The 20,414-nt window shown below is 40.1% G+C and overlaps 2 protein-coding genes and 1 long non-coding RNA gene across 3 annotated transcripts; 1 reads left to right on the top strand and 2 right to left on the bottom strand.

The window, feature by feature from the left end:
- Window positions 1-1,908: 1,908 nt before the first annotated feature.
- Window positions 1,909-2,901, bottom strand: LOC143280289 (mitochondrial carrier homolog 2-like). The gene has a single exon (XM_076584919.1). It carries the CDS (start codon window positions 2,899-2,901, stop codon window positions 1,909-1,911), a length of 993 nt encoding a protein of 330 aa, XP_076441034.1.
- A 2,738-nt stretch (window positions 2,902-5,639) lies between these two features.
- LOC143280288 (mitochondrial carrier homolog 2-like) lies at window positions 5,640-6,620 on the bottom strand. The gene has a single exon (XM_076584918.1). It carries the CDS (start codon window positions 6,618-6,620, stop codon window positions 5,640-5,642), a length of 981 nt encoding a protein of 326 aa, XP_076441033.1.
- A 3,650-nt stretch (window positions 6,621-10,270) lies between these two features.
- LOC143280549 (uncharacterized) lies at window positions 10,271-17,141 on the top strand. Its single transcript, XR_013055026.1, has 3 exons — window positions 10,271-10,351; window positions 14,543-14,630; window positions 16,774-17,141. It is a non-coding gene; the product is annotated as an uncharacterized LOC143280549 (long non-coding RNA).
- The last annotated feature ends 3,273 nt before the right edge of the window (window positions 17,142-20,414 follow it).

Here is a 20,414-nt window from a genome sequence, read left to right as displayed (position 1 = left end):
TTTTTTCCGACTGGCAAAAAAAATAAAGATCAGTTCAATGTAATGAGTTGTTGCGTTCTTTTTTGAACACACACACACAGACACACACACACACACACACACAGATATATATATATATATATATAGAGAGAGAGAGAGAGGTGGAGGGGTGAGGTGGTGGATATCCGGGGATGAAAGGAGGGATGTGGTAATAAAGTAACTGTTTTTGAAAGATTGATTTTTTCATTTACGAATGATAAAATAAAAGAATGGGTGAGCAGTTAAGTGAGTATAAGTGCATGAGTGAATGAATGGGTGTGTAAAATATTGTTGCCGTCACCCACTCTCTTCAGAGAGATTCTCGCCATCAAAAGATCATTATCGATTTCAGTGAGAGTGACATCGAAATACCTCTATAAACGCCCATGAAACATAGGTCCACCCATAGAAATTGGTTGGCTTTTTTTTTTCCAAAATGGAGGAAGGTGTTGAATGTTGCGTAACTGAGATTATACAATGAAGGTTTTTCAAACAAATCATAGGCATTGATATCATGAACTACAAAGAGTTATTATCATTTCGCAGTTTTCCAAACTTCGATTTTCGAAGAATGACACGTCTTTTTGTTACCAAAGGTGTAATACTCCGCCACTTTATCTAGATACCAAAGAAACGCATATCAGTTTAAAATAATGATTACATGAAAGAAACGCTCATTATAACATTTTTCAAACACATTATTATTGGAAGCGAACAGTTGTATGAATGTTGCGCACATGTGGAAATCAAGCTATTAAGGCATTTGTATAGCTAATCCGCATATTAATTGTTTATAATGTTTAACGGAAAGCTGTCTCGTGGTGAGCGGGGGGACGAAAGGGAATCTTTCAAACACCGTATTTCATTTTGTGAGTTTTTTTTTTCTTCTTCTGGACAATAAAGCAATGAAAGTATAGAGGGCTGCAGGACGCAGAGAGAGAGAGAGAGAGTGTTTAGGGGTGGGGGTGGTTAGTGTGTATGTGTGTGTGTGTGTGTGTTTGTCCAGGAAGTCGATTGGGTGAAAATTAAACAGTTACGCAAGCACACAGAGGCACCTGTGACAAAGTCGACTAGCCGTCCTCGTTCAAAGCGTTTAATAGTTCTAGGAAAATTACACAAAAGGCAAACAACTAAAGAACAGTCTCCAAGCTTTGTTGCTGATCCATAGCCTCCTCTTCGCCGCCTTTCCTCTTAAAGTCCGTGACAGCATTTAACCTTGACAGTATAATTATGACAACACATTAAACAATACATTCATATATGGTGATGTCTTGCAGGTTTTGAGGGACAAAGTTTAATCATAATCGTCCTCATCTCTTCAATATGTGTGTGTGTGTGTGTGTGTGTGTGTGTGTGTGTGTGTGTGTGTGTGTGTGTGTGTGTACAACGAACTGTAACCGATCTGACTGAGTTTAAACTTTGTTCTGGGCATTTCAACAAGGACAAAATGGGTCGTTACGATTTCCAATCACTCGACTTATCTTTCAAAACAGAAAACATTCAAAACGGTCGATAACATATATTTCCTAAGTACAATATTCTTACTTGCGCTGGAAAACCAGGAACAGAAAGAATGAGAAGAAATAGGAAAACAGTGCGGGTACAAGTAATTCTGGCCATTTCCACCGATATCAAAAAGAAAAAGGTATTTGAAAAGACAAGGAATTCCATCAGCAATCGTTCAGTGAATTGAGATTATAACATCAGATCACATGAAGTATTGCAAAACAATTGTTTTTATAGAGTGCATGAATGAAAGAGTGAATGAATTAATGACTGTATGGATTATGCAGTCCAACTGTTCCCTTCAAACCGTACAAAATGGAATATACAGTCTCATGTAGTCCACATCAACCTCATTTAAACGTAGTCGTCATTAATTAAAGTCCATCAAAGCGGGGAACAATAGCGCCAAAAACTTGTGCATCCATCAAAGAACCTTCTTCTGCGGAAGAGATCCACAAAGCAGGCCCACAGTCCCTGACACTGACTCATGTTGGGGAGACGGGTTGCCTCCAGGCCACACCCACAAGCCGCCATCACCGTCGACATGATGAAAAACGGGTTCCAGAAAATCCACGGGAAATACTTGTTTTTAAAGATATTGTCCGTTTCGATCATCTGACTGCAACTCTCCATCGTGTAGCAAACGTACCGTGCAGTAGCAGGAAACCCGAACCGGACTTTCCTGAAGAGGACGACGATCAGGAAAGGCAGCAGCTCGGTAAGAAGGCGTGGAGCCAAGCCTAAGAAGAACCCTCCAAGTCCTTGGCTGTTGTAGATTTCCAGAACCGCAGACCACGACCGGTCGTAGACAGTCTCCCTTCCAACGAACTGCAACATTTTCCGGACGGCAATGACGTGAATGGGCTGGCTCAGCGTCACAGCCAGGCTCCGAGCCAGACCTTCCAGTATCACCTGAACTATCCAGTGTCTCTGCTTCCCTGTCTCAACAGCGGGTGAAGCCAGCCGACGATACAATTCAATACGCACAAACATTTCCACGAAAGAAGTTGCCAGTTCTTCCTTAAATCCACGAAACAGTCCAAAGAACCCATCTACTTTCCACAGATGAAGACCGTACTTGAGTATATTGGGATACATCAGAATCCACGGCTGCCCATCCTCCGACACGTACATGGGTTTTGGAGGGAGGGGTTCATGTCCTGCTCGCATGAGAAGTCTGGTGAAGTGAAGTGGATGGTTCAGCAAATGGAACGGGAACACGTTGTGCAGCCAGTCCCCAACACTGAACCCTTGGCCGCCATTTCCTTCCCAGACAAGGCTGTTAGCAACGATCCAGTCTTTCATGATACCTGCTTTGATCTGTTTACCGTCATCATCATTGTAATGTTCATTGTCAGCAACCCCGATATCGGACATGATGACACTTTGACTTAGGGTGACAAACGGAATCCTTCAAAAGTGGTTTGTGGAAGCGAAAGTCTGTGCAACTGAGAGGCAACTGTGCAATGGATGTGGACAGAAAGGTTCGGAGGTGAGTGAGAAATAGGTTGAAAAGTTCGCGCTGAGTTTTTGTTCACGTCCTTTAAAACATGAAATCAGAACTGCGAGCATTTCTTTTTGTCCTTTGATTTTCCGTGACCCAACGGTCCCGCTTCCTCTCTTCCCTCCTCCCCGCACCCCCCCCCCCCCCCTCTCTCTCTCTTTCGCATTTTGTTCAGGATTCTTTCTCATTGAGGTCACTGTTCTGTATTTCGTGGATGCTTAGTTCTACTTCATCTATTCTTAGTTAAGTGGTGTGTGTGTGCAACATGTGACCCTAGATACATACGGGTCGTTGACTTTCCATTGAAATTCTTGAGTTCTGTGTGTGTGTGTGTGTGTGTGTGTTTTAAGCAGGCAGGGATTAGGATCTTATCTCCGTCGAGGAGTGTTAATTAACATACTGTCGCTGTCCAGCCACATCTTAAAAGCAACCGCAGGTGCAGAGAAATTCCACTCCACTTTAACTGATATTCGATCCCGGCTCTCCGGTAGTTTCTGTGGTTTGGGATGAAGGCGAGGGGTTGGGGGAGGTGTCATTTTTCTCGTTACCATTACCACGCTTCATATCTAATCTTACAAAAAGAAAACTATCCCATTAATTCTTAACTGTGTTGCCCAGTCATTATACGTGATAATAATGTGAGTTTTAACACCTCGAAATTGCTCCCTTTCCATTGCAATAAAAATTCATAATAAAAAAGGACATTGAATGGGTACATATGCGTGTGTAGATGTTGTGTGTGTGCGCGCGCGCTTGCGTCAGTGTGTGTATGTGTGCCTGTGTGTGTCTGTGTGTGTAAGAGAGAAAGAGAGTGGAGTGTAAGAGAGAGAGAGAAAAAAAAATGGTGGGTGCGTGTTTGTGTGCTAGCGTATGTGCATGTGTCTGTTCAAATGCATTCCCCCCTCCCCTCCCTCTCCCTTCCTCTGTGTGTGTGTGTGTGTGTGTGTGTGTGCAAGTAGCGATGAATGACTGGAGCTGTACTGATCGGGGTTTTTCCCCGGGGAAGCGCTTTGCTCGCCAGAGTTGTTCAGCTAGGTTGCCATAAAAAAAAGAAGAAAAAACAGAAAAAGAAAAAATGGTCCATAAACTAAATTTCATTATGTGGTGCTATCTTATGGTAAGGGGAATGACATATTGAAACCCTTCCTAAACGGTATTTCAAACTGTGGGTCTATGTTACATCGAGAGGAATGACAAAATGAAATCCTTGCTAAACTAAATCTCATTATTTGGGACTATCAAAAAGCGAGGAATGACAAAATGAAATCCTTGCTAAACTGGATTTCATTCTGTGGGTCTATGTTACATCGAGAGGAATGACAAAATGAAATCCTTGCTAAACTAAATCTCATTATTTGGGACTCTCTAAAAGCGAGGGGAATGACAAAATGAAATCCTTGCTAAACTGGATTTCATTCTGTGGGTCTATGTTACATCGAGGGGAATGACAAGATGAAATCCTTGCTAAACTGGATTTCATTCTGTGGGTCTATGTTACATCGAGGGGAATGACAAAATGAAATCCTTCCTAAACTGGATTTCATTCTGTGGGTCTATGTTACATCCAGGGGAATGACAAAATGAAATCCTTGCTAAACTGGATTTCATTCTGTGGGTCTATGTTACATCGAGGGGAATGACAAGATGAAGCCTTTCCTCAGCTGGATTTCATCCTGTGGGGTTTTCCATACAGGACAAGGGGGCAACGGAAGTAGGAGATTCGTGAGGGGACAGGGCGGCGGGGGGTGGGGTGGGGTGGGGGGCTGGACACCTGGTGGTGGTGAAAGGAACGTTTAAATAAACGGTCACACGCATGTACACTCAACACAATGAAATGGACAAGCAGTTGCAGTTTTTTCAAAGTGTTTATTGTTTCCTTTGAAAACTACACAAATTAGAGCGGTAATAATAATAATAATAATGATAATAATAATAATGATAATAAAGCACTAAAGAATAGTCTCCAAGCTGACCCTCTTATTGTATCAGTCCGTATCTGCATTTATCTCTGAAAAGTTTACCATACACTGACACTGAGCACATCACACCACATTGAAACAATTACACACATGCGCGGTTAATCAAGAGGCTTCCAAAGACACAATCAAAGTCATCAAAATATCAGACAGGCTTTCCTTGTCTCTCAGTCTGTGTGTGTGTGCGCGCGCGCGTGTGTGTGTGTGAGGGGCAGGCAGACAGAGACAGAGAGAATGACGAACTGCAATAGTAACAAAGTATTTCAAAGTGATCTCTCTGAGCTTAAATTTCCTGACTGTTTCAAATGCAGAAGAAAAAAGTCAAAACAAAACAAAACAGAAAAGCCAGGATTTCCCCCAGTTCGGTTATCAAAAGGATTTTCGTTCTCCACTCTGGTTCACACTGTCGATAACATTATCTATATGTTCCAGCAGCAATCGCTTAGTGAGCAGAGGTTATAATATCAGTTCACGTGAAAGCATTGTGATATAACGGCTTAGAAAGAGAATGAGAGAATGAATGGTTATTCGTATCAATATTTTGATGAAACCATACCGGGTGCATCAAGTCTTATGCAGACATCAACGCCACTCGTAACAAGCAAATGTAGTTGTCCTTCAAGTCCACTGACAAATCAAAGAGGGGAGCAATATCGCCAAAAATGAGAACCTCCATCAAGGAACCTCCTTCTGCGGATGAGATCCACAAAGCAGGCCCACAGTCCCTGGCACTGACTCATGTTGGGGAGACGGGTTGCCTCCAGGCTACACCCACAAGCCGCCATCACCGTCGACATGATGAAAAACGGGTTCCAGATAATCCATGTAGGGGGATGGAATCCAAAGAGGCTGACATCTTCAACCATTTGACTGCAGCTCTCCATCGTGTAGCAAACGTACCGTGCAGTAGCAGGAAACCCGAACCGGACTTTCCTGAAGAGGACGACGATCAGGAAAGGCAGCAGCTCGGTAAGAAGGCGTGGAGCCAAGCCTAAGAAGAACCCTCCAAGTCCTTGGCTGTTGTAGATTTCCAGAACCGCAGACCACGACCGGTCGTAGACAGTCTCCCTTCCAACGAACTGCAACATTTTCCGGACGGCAATGACGTGAATGGGCTGGCTCAGCGTCACAGCCAGGCTCCGAGCCAGACCTTCCAGTATCACCTGAACTATCCAGTGTCTCTGCTTCCCTGTCTCGACAGCGGGTGAAGCCAGCCGATGATATAATTCTACACGGACAAACATTTCCACGAAAGAAGATGCTAGTTCTTCCTTAAATCCACGAAACATACCATACCATCCGTCCACGTCCCACAGATGGTATACATAATAGAACATATTGGGATAGAACTGTATCCATAGCTCCCCATCCTCCGCAACGTAGGTGGGAGTAGGGAAGAAAGGCTCGTACCCTGCCCGCATTAGAATTCTGGCGAAGCGCAATGGGTGGTTCATCAAGTGATACGAGCACACGTGTTCCAGCCAGTCTTCTAAGCAGAACCCTTGGCCATCATCACCAAAGCAGATCGGGCCATCATCAAGCAACCAGTCCCGCATGGGGACAACCATGAATTGAAGAACAAAATCATCAATGTCATCAATGACGCCATCCTGCATGGTGACAATGTCTTGGGGTAACAAAACAAAATCCTGCAAGGGTGATTTGGAAGGAAAGGTGCGTGTTGCGAACAGCTCTTTACCTCAGCAGAAAATGTGGCCAGGCATGTATTGGGACATGCATGCGAGTCAGAATTCTTTTTGCGCGTGTGTCAAAAAGGCTGTGGTGACTTCTTGTTCACGCTTTTTAAAAAGCGTGAATTTGGGGATATGATCGTCAGTCAAATAATTACATGCATTTCTTTTTTTTGCTCGAGGCCTGTGTGTGTGTGTGTGTGTGTGTGTGTGTGTGTGTGTGTGTGTGCTTTCCCCTGTGTGTTTGAGTTTGCACACGCATGTGTTTGTGTGTGTGCGCGCGCTTGCGCATGTGTGTCTGAGTTTGCACACACATGTGTGTCCGAGTGCGCGTGTGTGCGCCGCACACGTGTGTGTGTGTGTGCTTGCGCTTGCGCATGTGTGTCTGAGTTTGCACACGCATGTGTGTACGAGTGCGCTTGCGCGCGCTTGCGTGTGTGTGTATGTGTGTGTGTGTGTGTGTGTGTGTGTGTGTGTGTGCGCGTACGTGTGTGCGTGCGTGCAAGCGTGTGTGTGTTCGTGCGTGGGTGGGCGTGTGTGTCTCTATGTGTGTGAATACACGCGAAAATGCGTACATAAAAGTTTGTATTTTGTTTTATTTTCTAAAAACAAACTATTTCAAAAGTATCAAGCTGAAAATGGGACAATGTGCAGAATGAATATGCAATATGATACGTGCAATGTTAAAGTTAGTTTCTTCCAACACATTTACAATAATTGGTAATTACGATATTTATGAGTCAATATAAGTGATACTTTTATAGGAACGCTTCATGTGTTTATTGCTGATTTTTAATTGTCATGTTTATGGTGTTATTTGTTGTTGAGTACTTTTCTTTGTTTGTTTAGCAGCACCTGATATAATTTCTCTCAATAAGATAATAGAGTTACTCTTATCTTATCCCATCCTATCCTTGCAAGCTGGGAGTTGAATGAATGGTGGCAGTAAAGCTGAAGGTGAGTGGATGTTTGAGTAGTGTATCCACAACTCTGCCAGTACAGTAATCCACATGTCCTGTCCGGTCCACCTCATACCATTTATCAATTTATCTATTGACGGTTTGCAAAGACATTTGAACAGTCTGCGTATAGCCATAACGAGGCATGGGCAGATTAATTTCACTTTAGCACATCAAGATTTAGAAAACAGAGCCCAGTTAATGCTTACTCTCACAATAATGAGGTAAGTCTGCTATTCACGTAACTGTAACTTGGCTAACAGACATCTGCAGGCGAATGTCAGGCAATTTGAACAAACTGTAAAAGACGCATCAATTGTCATACTTGACTGGCTTCAGGTCTTCTCATCCAAGCTCGCGGCAATATTATAGAGCTTTATGCATAAAATATTATTCAGGAACCATTTGGAACTGAGAGTACAGTATTTTATCTTTGTCTTCGACGACGCTGGACTGAGTTCAAGGCTTTCCAGCCTGCAACTGTCTTGTTAATAATCACTTTACTTGGAGGCTAGTCCTTCTCTGCAGTTCAGCAACCTTGACAACAATACGTGAACGTCAAACGGGGAGAAGACGTATTATGTCTTGACGATCTCAGCCATTTTCCCAGCGTTAAACAGAGAAGCAAGTCTGTCAACAAAGCCCGAGGTGGTTTTTTTTTTTGTTTGTTTTTTTTGGGGGGGGGGGTATATCATTTTATGTTATTATTATTACTATCATTATCATTTTTAATATAGTTTTATATAAAGCCATTGGAAAGCACAGGTGAACTTAATGCGGATTGGAAACGTGCACGTCAATCAACGAATCGGACGGGCGTGGACCTCATTTAAACTTACTGTAGTTGAAACCAGACGAATAAAGGTTTGAACTGGGTAGGACGAACTGAGGTGCGAAAATAGCATGGGGTGTGATAGCATGTTTTTTTTCAGCAGGGAGTAAAGGAAAAAGGGGGGAAAAAAAGAAAAAGAAAAAAAGGGAATGCCGTTTTTCAGCCTTCAGATCTCAATCGCCTTTTAATTAACGGTTCTGCCCCCTCGCCCACAGTTCAATCGAGTCTTTGTGATGACAAAATTTCATCTGCCTCGGTTTCCGCAGGTCGTCGTTATATATATCATTAAACCCTAAGTATAGAATCTACAGAGGTTTTTTCTTTTGCTGTTGTTGTTTTTTGTTTCCTGCGGCTGGCAGCGAAAAAAACCCCCACCCAGTCCGCTGGTCTTTGTTAACATCATGCCTCACCTGCTTACAATTTTCATGTTCGTGCGTGTGCTGCTGCAAATCCGGCTCTTCATCTGACCCTCTCCCTCCGGCTCCAAGTCTGTTTGTCTTTTATAATAACGGGACTGCACGTTATTGTCTTTGATTTTTGAAAGAAATTTTTTTTACAAAAAAACAGTAGATGTTGCATGCAAAGGACGAAAGGCAGTGCCTTTCTTCAGAGTAAATACCGCAAAAAACCCAAAAACCAAAACCAAAACAACAACAACAACAAAACCAACAAAACCAACAAACAAAACACACACACACACACACACACACACACACACACACACACACACACACAAAACCCAAACAAAAAAACAACAATCAAAAAACAAAAAAGCAACAAAAAAAAACCCCAACTATTGGCACACCTGCAGGCCTCTCTCTCTCTCTCTCTCTCTCTCTCTCTCTCTCTCTCTCTCTCTCTCCCCCCTTTGAAAGACGAGTAGGATTAGGTTTGCATCTTCCAAGTAGCTTTGATACAATTGTGAATTGTATATAACGCCTTTTACCGTCTCTTATCACTTTCCCTTCCAGGACCAGAAACTAAGTTTTAGTGGATTTCTTCTTCTTCTTTTCAGTGGGAGAATGAAGACTGATCCATAGAAGAGGGATTGACATTGGTCAGTTACTCCCACAATTTCATAGGCAAAGTAAAAATGTATCTGCTGTTCCTTCCATTGGAACTGTCTTCAGGGTGGAACAATGCTTTGGAGAAAAAGGCGACTGAAGTATGTCCGAAAACGAAAGTTGTTGTCTTAGCAACGCCTCCTCCCCTACCCCTCCCTGAGGATGTAAGAGTTACCTACCCATACCGACTTTCTTATCACATGATGGCGCTTCCTATATTCGCGTCTGTTTTGAAAGAGAAAAATGAAAGCGAAAGCTACCAAGGTGGTAAGTGTGAGGGTATTTTTATATTATTTTCTAAACAGCTCTCAGCTGCTCGGTTATAACAAGTTTTCGCAAAAGGAAGCTATACATTTTCTTTATTCGCTACTTTGCTTTTAAGCGTACATTGACAGCAGTATCAGAAGTGCACTTTTCAAGTTTTTTTCGAACTGCTCAGTCCACAATGAGAATTACTTTGAAATGGAGTCTGCCGTGCACAGTGCAGTGGTGCCATCACCGGCGCATTGTGCACCGAGTGGGAAGAAAGTGTAGCGGTCCTCGAATTTTGAACATGAGCAGAATTTGACCACACTAACATGTATAAAATTTTCAGGACTGTGTTATTGGAAATGAAATCTGAAGTATTGTTTTAGATTTTTTAAACAGCATCATTCATGAAGAGTTGCGCTGTATGACGTAAACACTTTGAAAGGTGAGAGGTTGTCCATTGAATCGATTTGACATCATTTCCTGTCGTCTGCAGATCTGTGTTTTGAGCTTGGATGAAAAAGTGGTAGCCGTTGAGGAAAAAAACAGAAGGTAAACTTGGCATTTGGATTCAGTTGAGCAGAGAGTTCGCCTTCTTCCTGTTGTAGTTGTTTAAAGTGTCTTTATCTTCTGTTGTTGTACAAGAAGAATGAAAAAGAAGCTCCACACAAAAGTCAGCAGCCATTTGAATATAAGATAATGAGAAAAAAGAATATGCCAGTCACACAGATGAGAGGAAGAAATGTGAATAGCCAAAGAATGTAGAACTATTATTGTTTTTTGTTTGTTTGGTTGGTTGTTTTTTTTTGTTTTTTTTTTTATTGTTGTTGTTTTACTCATGCACTGCTTCAAGTTACATACCCGTTATTTTTGGTCATGTTTGTAAAACTCGAATATTTATTTGACTGCTGTTTTGGGACACTGGAATATTTTGTAATTCCATGCATTTATCTTGTTCTTCATTGCTTTCAACATGTCTTTGCCCAGACTGGCCTGAGTGGTATAATGTTCATCAGCATTATTAATTCCTTTTAAGGAAGACCACAGTGGTTACATATATTTTAAAGAAAGGTTATGCTTTCAGGTCTGATGATCCAGATTACATTTGATAACGATTTTACTTGTGGTGCTTCATTTTATTTTTGTTGCCCATGGAATTATTAAGAATGTTAATGGATGGATTTGACCTGTAAGTTTTGGATGGGCCTCTGTGAGTTGGGCCTAAAATGAAGATGAAGTTTCCTCCATAAAAAGAAGAGAAAATAAAAACAGGGTCCTCATCAGATTCCGCAGGGAAGTGTTCCTGGTTCCATTAGATTTTAAGTTAAAAGGCTTGAAGGTATATGCACATAATTGATATGATGTATGACACTATATAAAACAATATTTTTTGTGTTGACAGGTACTGGTAGGTAAATAAGTGCAAAATAATTTTACAAGCAATCAGCAGAATTGCTTTGACTGCTGATAGTTTTTCAGAGGATAAATCTGTTGAGTTTGATCATGTTGGAAATAATCCAAATGCAGTGACAGCATTTAGGGTCACTCGGACACTGTTAAATGGAGACAACCTGATCATGTGTACATATTCTGTGGCGCTTCAGATTTATTATGTGTTTGTTAGTACAATTCAGTTACAGTTCAGTTACTAAGAGGCATCACTGTGTTTGGACAAATTCATATTCGCTACACCATGTCTGCTAAGCAGATGCCTGACCAGCAGTGTAATCTAGGAAAAATGAAATATAATGATACAAAATATGATAGATAAATAAGTAATGAAATAAACAACTATGAATAAGAATAGATAAAATAAAAATAAGAAAAAGATAAATAGAAGGTATAAAAAAGAATATCTGGTAAGAAGGGAAAAGAAATAAAAATATGAATGATAATATGAAAAATAGAAATGATTGTAAAAATATTTTTTTTTAAATGCACACACACAGCACACACACACACACACACACACACACACACACACACACACACATACACAGAGCAGATATGCAACAAATATGTAGTCTTCACAGACACAAAGTACAATCAAATCTACACAGGCCAAACACCACACATAAAAGCACATGACCTCTGACACATGAAATCGTGCACACACACACACACACATACATCTACATTCCCCATCTCCCACATTACCACTCCCCCACCCCTCCACATATTCTTACACATCGCAGCTTCCATGGCGCACACACCTACACACACATACACAAACGCACATGCACATGCACATTCCAATATTTTTGGACCTCCCACAGTACCCGCAACTCATACAGTGATACACTGTTATAAGTCCACAATTTCTCACGATATAACAATTTCTCTCAAAGTGATTGCGAGAAAGCGTGGTCGTTCCCCTCCCATGTTTTCTCTCAATTGCGGGGCGCCCCAGTGATTTCTCACAGTGTGTGAGAAAGCTTGGGAATTTCCCCATATCTTTTTTTATCAAAAATAGTTCCTTTGTCATCGGAGTTGGGTTCTTGTCTTTTCTCAGTGCAAATCTTACGAGAAAAATGAGAGAGAGAGAAATGAGACATGGGGGTGATGACAACAATGATCATGATGATGACAGTGGCATTTGCGAATATATCAACAATGGACGGGTGAAGGTGATGGCACAGTTCGTAAATGTCTGTGTATATCAGTGAGTGAGTGTTATTATTATATTATATTTCTGTTTGAGTTATACACGCTGCCTTAATTTCATTGTTTGCTATTGATTCCAATGTTGAATTTGAGGTAGATGCATTGCAGTGATCCATCTTATGTGAAATAAAATTTCCTTTCAGTGTCATTACTGTTTTATGTCTTCACTGATTCCACAGTCATTATTGTTGTTGTCTTCGCCCCCCTTTTTCTCTTTTCTTTTCCTCACTCACATCCTCACATACAGTGATACACCCTTGTAAGTGCACGATTTCTCGCAATCACATGATCACTTTGAGAGAAATTGTGGAATTGTGAAAGATCGTAGGCTTTCAGACCCCATCCCCACCCCCAACACACACACACATTCCTATGTATTTCAGCACCCATGACACGCGCACACACACGCACACACACATACACACACACATGCACTCGCACATGCACAGAGCTCTTATGACACCTATGCACGCACGCACGCACGCACACACACACACACACACACACAGAGCAACCAACTTGTTTCAAGAGGGGTGAGTTAAGATCAGACTGAAGCCATGAGCATGGCATCCAGTGTGTTGTCCAGAGAGATTGTTCCATTTTGAAGAAATTTGTGCAGTGTTACTGTTAGTTTGGAAATGTTTGCCAATACTCGTTTGATTAGCAAAAGATTGTGCTCTACATGTCATGCTGGACTTATGGCTGCTCCCTCTCTTTTTCTGTGAGGCAATCAATGGTAAGATGGCCTTGTACCTGGATTTTGAGGTGCTCTTTTACTTTTCCTAGGATTTCAGATTTTCCAAGATGTAGACTGCTTATTGTTGTTGCGCTACCAGCAAGCCTGTGAACTCACTCATTTCCTTATCAGGTGCATGTCTGGGGCATGGAAGCTTTTGAATCTGAAAGGTGCACATTGCCTCTGCCACTCTGGATTCACCATTCCACTTTCAGTTCTTTTGGAGGAGGTTCATTCAGTGAATCAGAATCATGGCATGTTAATTTCCAGGTGCATGAATATATGATAGCCACTGGAGAGCATGTAATAAAACTTCAACTTCCATTGTCAGGCTGGAGATTGTGGCTTTGTACACATTCTCTTCCCTAATTGTTTTTCTGTTTTGCTTTCCAGTGAATTGCCATCTGGATTGGTCTTTGGTGTCTGAGCCATTTGTGTATATGTTGATGTCCTCTGCTGTTTGTCTTCACAGAGTGGATGAAATCACTGTGTTGAAGAGATGACTGAGGTTTTTATGGTTTTTGTCCCTTTCTTTTGTTTCTTTAGGTCTTGTAACTGGCATACAGGTTTGTTAGGAGCAGTGAAGAAATGCAAGGTTAAAACATTCAGCTTCTAATTCCCAAGTAAGAGAGAGCAGGCCAGTTTAAAAGACAAGGGGTAAACCCTTTTCTTTCTCCTTTGCATGTTGTTACCAGACCAGAAAAGCAGATGTTGATCAATATGTCAAGAGACAGTGACATGAAATTACCTCTGGGCCAGTACATCATACATAACATAGCCAATGGAGCAAGGAGCACCATCCAACCCCCCCCCCCCCACCCACCCCCCCACCCACCCCAGCCCCCCAAAAAACAAAAAAACAAAAAACAAAAACAACAAGCTAACAGAAAAACAAAAGAAATCCCACCATTCCTCAGCAGTGCCATTACGATGAAGCAGGTGGACCTCATGAACCAGAAATAAACATGCATTAGTCAATACTAATCATTTTTATGAAATATACTAAAGTAGCAAACAGAATACTTCTGAGTGAACTCTGACAGTACACACACACACACAACACACACACACACACACACACACACTTTGCGCATCCTTGCACACATGCATGCATAAATGTGCTCACTGTGCCCACTCAAGGGATACACAGGCAGGCACACAGACACGTGTGCGCAGAGACTACAACACAGAACACAACCCTCTCATACATGGAGACATACCTGCATAATTACCAGCAGTTTGTGAATGTATGACAAATTAAATCTTGTTTTGTTGGTCAAGGTTCTGCCTTGTCTCATATTTTATTTCAATTTTAATAATTCCATTTACTGTTGTTGTTGCAGATGAATTGTGGCTGATGACCAAGTTTCTGGAACAAAGTGAAATCATTAAAGAGAAACCATGGATAAAATTTCCAAAGAGATTAGAAATGTAAGTTTTAGAAAAATCATGATGGGCATGTATTTCCATTTGTGATAATTTTGTTGTCATCTTTTGGCAGTGGAGGAACTCTACATACTGCATTCCACTTGCAAAGAAATGATTTAATGTGAGAATTTAATTTTAGCATAGTTTGCAAGTTACGGAGGGCTTGCAAAAAAGTTCAGGATCACTTACAGTTTTGTTGTTGGGGTGCATGGGGAAATGAGGATTAATTTTCAAGCAAACAGCTATGTATGCAGCCAGTGTAATGAGCTCAGTTTAAAATCAGAGATGTTTTCTTGCACATGCACTTCCATTGTTTTACAAAGGAAAATCGCAGCTATTGTTTATAAACCACTGAATCAATGAGTGATATAAAAACTGTATAAAAACTGTTTCCAAAAAAAAAAAAAAAAAAAAAAAAAAGAAAATCAAGCTGTTCATGGTGCATTTGTGCCTGAAACAGCCACTTTAGTAATCAGTGAGAAACCTAGTAGACATTGTGCATCATGCAGAATTTAAAGATCTCTCTCTTTTTTTTCTTTTTTTTTTCAAAACATTTTATGAAAACATACTTGTTTTTATGAATTGGTTCTTATTTTTTTTGTTTTTGTGGTGAAGTCTGTATACTCAAATGGAAAATGGGAATAATTATGTATTTAACTTGCTGAGCTGAACTTTTTTTCTGAGTAGTTCAATTGAAAGGAAAATATATGTCTATTCAATGATGGAGCCGGACTTTTTTTTATTATTATTATTATTATTTTTTAACAAAAGTGATATTTCTTCATGCCAGAGACAAAAATAAAACACATCATGATGTTTATTGACTTTTAATATACAGGTTACATTATCTTAAGCCTAAAGGAAACCTGGTTTTAATCATTCATTCTTTTCATGGAATATTTGCTTATCCCTCACTCTGTATGTTTGTGAGTGTCTCCCTTTTTCATGCTGTTATCTTTCACTCTCTCTTGCTTCTCCATTTTTGCACTTACATGACAGTCATTACACATATTTGTTTATTTGTGTGTGAGAGGAACTTCATATGCAGGTTATCAAGATGAGAACACAGAAGAATATGTACTGGGCCGTTTTTATAAAGTTTATATAAAATACATTTACATATATACACATACATACATACATACATAGATATATATATCTGTATCTATCTATCTATCTATCTATCTATATATATATATATATATATATATATATATATATATATATATATACACCAAGATACAGATGTTTTATTATGCAGTGTTTTCTTAGATTTTTTTTTAATAAAAATGGCTAAACTGTACATCGTATTTGTAAACAGATTTTTCACATTGGGAATTTTGACACCATCCATGACCATGTCAAGTGTCATTCAGAATTAACTGACATTTCACATCAGGAGCCTGATAAAGGACTTGAGTCTTACTACAGTGATTTTAGTTACAGCCTCACAAAAAATTCACTGAGCATACTCATGGAGTTCTTTCAAAATTTCTTTGGAACCTTGATTGGATTTGAATTGATTAATGTATTAGAGTTCTTATGTGAAAGAAAAGCTTATATCAAGTAGCCTGATTAAAAGTCATCCTTGGGATTCATTCCAAATCAAAAAAGAAAGTAATAATGCTTGATTTGGTCTGTTGTCTGTTTTCTTAGAAAATGAGTGTGGTCACTCAAATTCTGTGTATTCTTTTTGTGCTTTGTCATTTTGAAATGTATTGAAGGCTTTCATTCTCTTCTCTCTTGGCTGCTTCTCTCCCTCAACAGTTTATTTGACAGTTTTGCTTTATTAAGAACCAAACTTCAGTCTAACGGGAACAAATTTGTTTTCACAAGGAAAATGTTTGTTGGTTCTCATTTCAGCAGGGGCTATGACTATAAGATTTTGCATGAGAAAATATAATATTGTGTTTTTATTGTCTTCCCCCCCCCCCCTCCCCCGTCACTCAACAGAGATGTAGCAGGAGCCCTCAGATGAAACAAAAGATAGATCATAGTTAATAATTATATATGTTTATGTGCGGAAAAATGTGGCACTCTTTTTCTGTTGTTTGAGATCTTGTTATTTTGTGTAGGCCTTTTGATGCTAATCTTGTGTGTATATGTTTTTAGTTGTTTGTGTATTCATTAATTTCATTTATTTCAGGCTCTTCCAAAGAGGCTGGATACTGCCTGCAGTAAGAAGTTGGAGCAAGTCTTGCAGTCTGTTCTGACCAGTATACAAAACACAAGCAATGACAAGGAGTGTTACGAACTGCTGAACAATGGACATATTATGTATCTGATAAGTACACTTTTCTTTTGATTATTGTAACTTTTGACTCTTGTGTGTGAACAAGGGCAGTCTGACTTAAGTGATCACCTAATCTTGAACATGTGAGTGCGTCTTTAACGTTGGCATTTTCTTGCAAGTGGAAGTGGTATAAGAACTAAGCTTGATACTATGATAGGATGGTAGTCATTTGTAAGACCTTTCCAGTCATCCACTTTATAATGGTGATGATGTGAGCAGTGTTAAAGGTCATTGATCAAAGTAATTATTTGGCAAGAGCACAATGCAGCTCACCCATGCTCAGTGTCACAATATTGTGTAAAAAAAAAAAAAGTTGAGAAAATAGAGGAGAGGGGCAAAGAAGGGTTGAGAAAGAGAGAGGATCGCAGGTGAGAGGACAAGTGGGATGCACACACACTCTCTCCTCATACCAATAGCAGGGCCACATGGAATGGTTTTATAAAGTGTTTACCTGCATTGAGCCAAACTAATTGACACACAACCCTAAATTAAGCACACCCTACTTAACTCTCTCTGGACGACGGAACACGTGAGCATTCCTTCATGAAATGTATTCGGATTCGGACGACGGAATGGAATAGCATTTTCCAAAAATAAAAATCCATCATGTGCTGTACACATGATTTTGTGATTAGCCAAGCAGAGTGCGCTATTCTGGGTCACTCTACAACTGAATGGTATGATTGGCCAGCCTGTAATGTGTGGCCGGTCTCGCACACACACTGACAAAGTCACTGACCAGTCGCCTGCTCATGTGCCAGCCTGTTAGCAAAGTGGTGTCTGAAGCGGGGGGTTCTCAAAATGTTGTGGAGCGAACACGGCGGTGATGGCAATGTTTTAGTGTTGCCGAAGTACTTGACGTGCTACAAACTGAAGGGTCAGACATCAAAGATGCAGATGATGACGAAGAAGAAAGTGAATCAAGTGCAGGAAGCGAGCATGGGTATTGTGATTTGGGGTGAAAAATTGGCATTATTTTCTACATAATGGTAAAACTGTAAAAATAAGATGAGAAATTTGATTTTTTTTTAATATGTAATAGCCCAACACGTAATAAACCAGTTCTGAAAGTTTCATTTTCTTACTCTGTATTTTGTATTTTTTGTAATTTTTTTTCCAAACCCTTACAAATGATCTGTCTGTGGGGAAAAGCAAGGGAGAAAACTTGCCGTCCCGAATGAGTTAAAGCGGCACACATTTCCTGCTAATTAGCACATCTGGAACATACACACACAAATCCAAAGCACAAGTCAGAAACAATCTCAAAACATCCTGGACATGACTGACATGAAATCAACATATATCGTCTGGCCTAAACACAAATTTGCACCATTCACCACATGTCCAAATCTTTCACCATATGTGCAACAGTATGCACTCATCTCACACAGAGATCTTTGTGAGGTAAAACGAGCTTTATTTAGATACCTGCAACCAGCAGTGACATACAAAACTACACTAAATATATATAGCTGATACAACTCTCAGTGCTTATTAAGTCCTGTAAATACTATTCAGTAATAAATGTTTCCATTTTGACCAAACATCTCTCTACTTTGTCACTACAAAGTACCTCACTGGCACACTTACATGGAAATCATAACTACTAACATGTCTGGTAAACAGCAAACCATGTATAACAACCTTGGACTGATTCTCAGTACTCCTAGTGTTTTCTTAACCATTAACCACATTTCAGTGTGTTTGCCCACTTTTTCTGAACAAAGTATACCACTGGCACGAAAGACAACCACTATAAATGGGATCATACCTACAAAAAGTAAAAATATTTCCCATAACAAGTTGATGCAGTATCCATGTGCAGACACATGTGAAAAATCCTCAACACATTCTGACACTGTGTTAGCTAGTATATATCTGTTAACTTCAGATTTGACTGTCACCTCCTGATATACAAAATAGACAGGTAATACCTCAAAACCAACTTCAGAAGTTGCTGATCAAGAAGTAGCTAACTTCACACAGCAACAATACATACAATTTCTGCAGTTCCTCACAACTCAGTGCATACATTGTTTCAACAGTATGTCAACAACTGACAAATCCCCAGACATATCACTGATTAAGATCAATTGCAAACAGTAATCTGGACCAAGATACAACACCATTTAAATCAAACATGATATCAAAACATCATAAAATAGTAGGGGTGGTGGGGTACCCTTCTTCTTCGTTCGTGGGCTGCAACTCCCACATTCACTCGTATGTACACGAGTGGGCTTTTACATGTATGGCCATTTTTTACCTTGCCATGTAGGCAGCCATACTCTGTTTTCGGGGATGTGCATGCTGGGTATTTTCTTGTTTCCATAACCCACCAAACGCTGACATGGATGACAGGATCATTAACATGCGTATTTGATCTTCTGCTTGTGTATGAACATGAAGGGGGTTCAGGCACAAGCAGGTCTTGACCTTGGAGATCGGAAAAATCTCCACCCTTTACCCACCAGGTGCTATTACTGAGATTCGAACCCAGGTCCCTCAGACCATGGGAAAAAAGCAGGGAGGGAGGAAAAAAGAAGAGGGGGAAGGGGATGTGGAGGAGGAAGGAAATAGTGTCGGAACAACATCATAAGGTAAAGAATCACAGTAGATCAGAGAAGGGAGTGGGGTTGGGAGGGGAGGAGAGCAAGTGTCGTCCCAACCTCAATGAATGAACTGCAGAAGTGTGGAGGCATGCCGTTCCCAGCTGTATTCTATTCGTTTTCATTTTGGATGTCATTCTATGGTGGTGGAAATAGACTTTTTTGTTGCACAAAAATAAGTATCTTCACATTATAAAGCATGATCAGTTGTCTACAAACAGAATAATTTTGAAAGTAGCCCAGATTCAGAATCCTCATTCATTTTCCTTCACAAAAAATATTCACTTTCTATCAGTATCTCCTGTAGTTTTTGTGCTAGAATTTTCTTTAATTTATACCCCTGTTTCCTCAAAATCTCTGGCAAGCGGAGAGCACGTTTTTGTGAATAGAATTCTCTTGCACTGAATGGGTTAAAGAAAATATTTGAAATTATTTTCATGTTAGTGTCTTGATCCCCTTCATATACATACACATAGAGATGATCCAGTGCCCTGAACACTGGCATAGATTACAGAATCTTGAATGTGTGCGACTGTGAGCAAACTGGATCAGAACTGAATTTTTCTGTGTGTAGCTTTCGCTGATCAAAACTACTTTGGATTACTTTTAACTATTAGATTATTCTAAAATTTAGTTTTCTTGCTCAGCTTTTCATGTGTGCATATGTATATAAGTGCATGTGTTATACATTGATAATTATAAATGTCCTATTGTTTGAGAGGACAGTTATTGTGTTCTTCAAATTCATTTGTGGCTTTGCATATGAAAATGTGAATGTGTGTATGTGTGCATGCATGCATGCATGCATGCATACATATAACACTGACTTACAGAGATGGAAAGATGGATGGAACTGTTGTTAAGCATATTCTTTTTTAAATCACA

Source organism: Babylonia areolata, chromosome 3 (assembly GCF_041734735.1).
Source record: "Babylonia areolata isolate BAREFJ2019XMU chromosome 3, ASM4173473v1, whole genome shotgun sequence".
Classification (NCBI taxonomy): domain Eukaryota; kingdom Metazoa; phylum Mollusca; class Gastropoda; order Neogastropoda; family Buccinidae; genus Babylonia; species Babylonia areolata.
The sequence above is the reverse complement of the archived record's forward strand: the minus strand, read 5'-3'. Positions and strand labels throughout refer to the sequence as shown.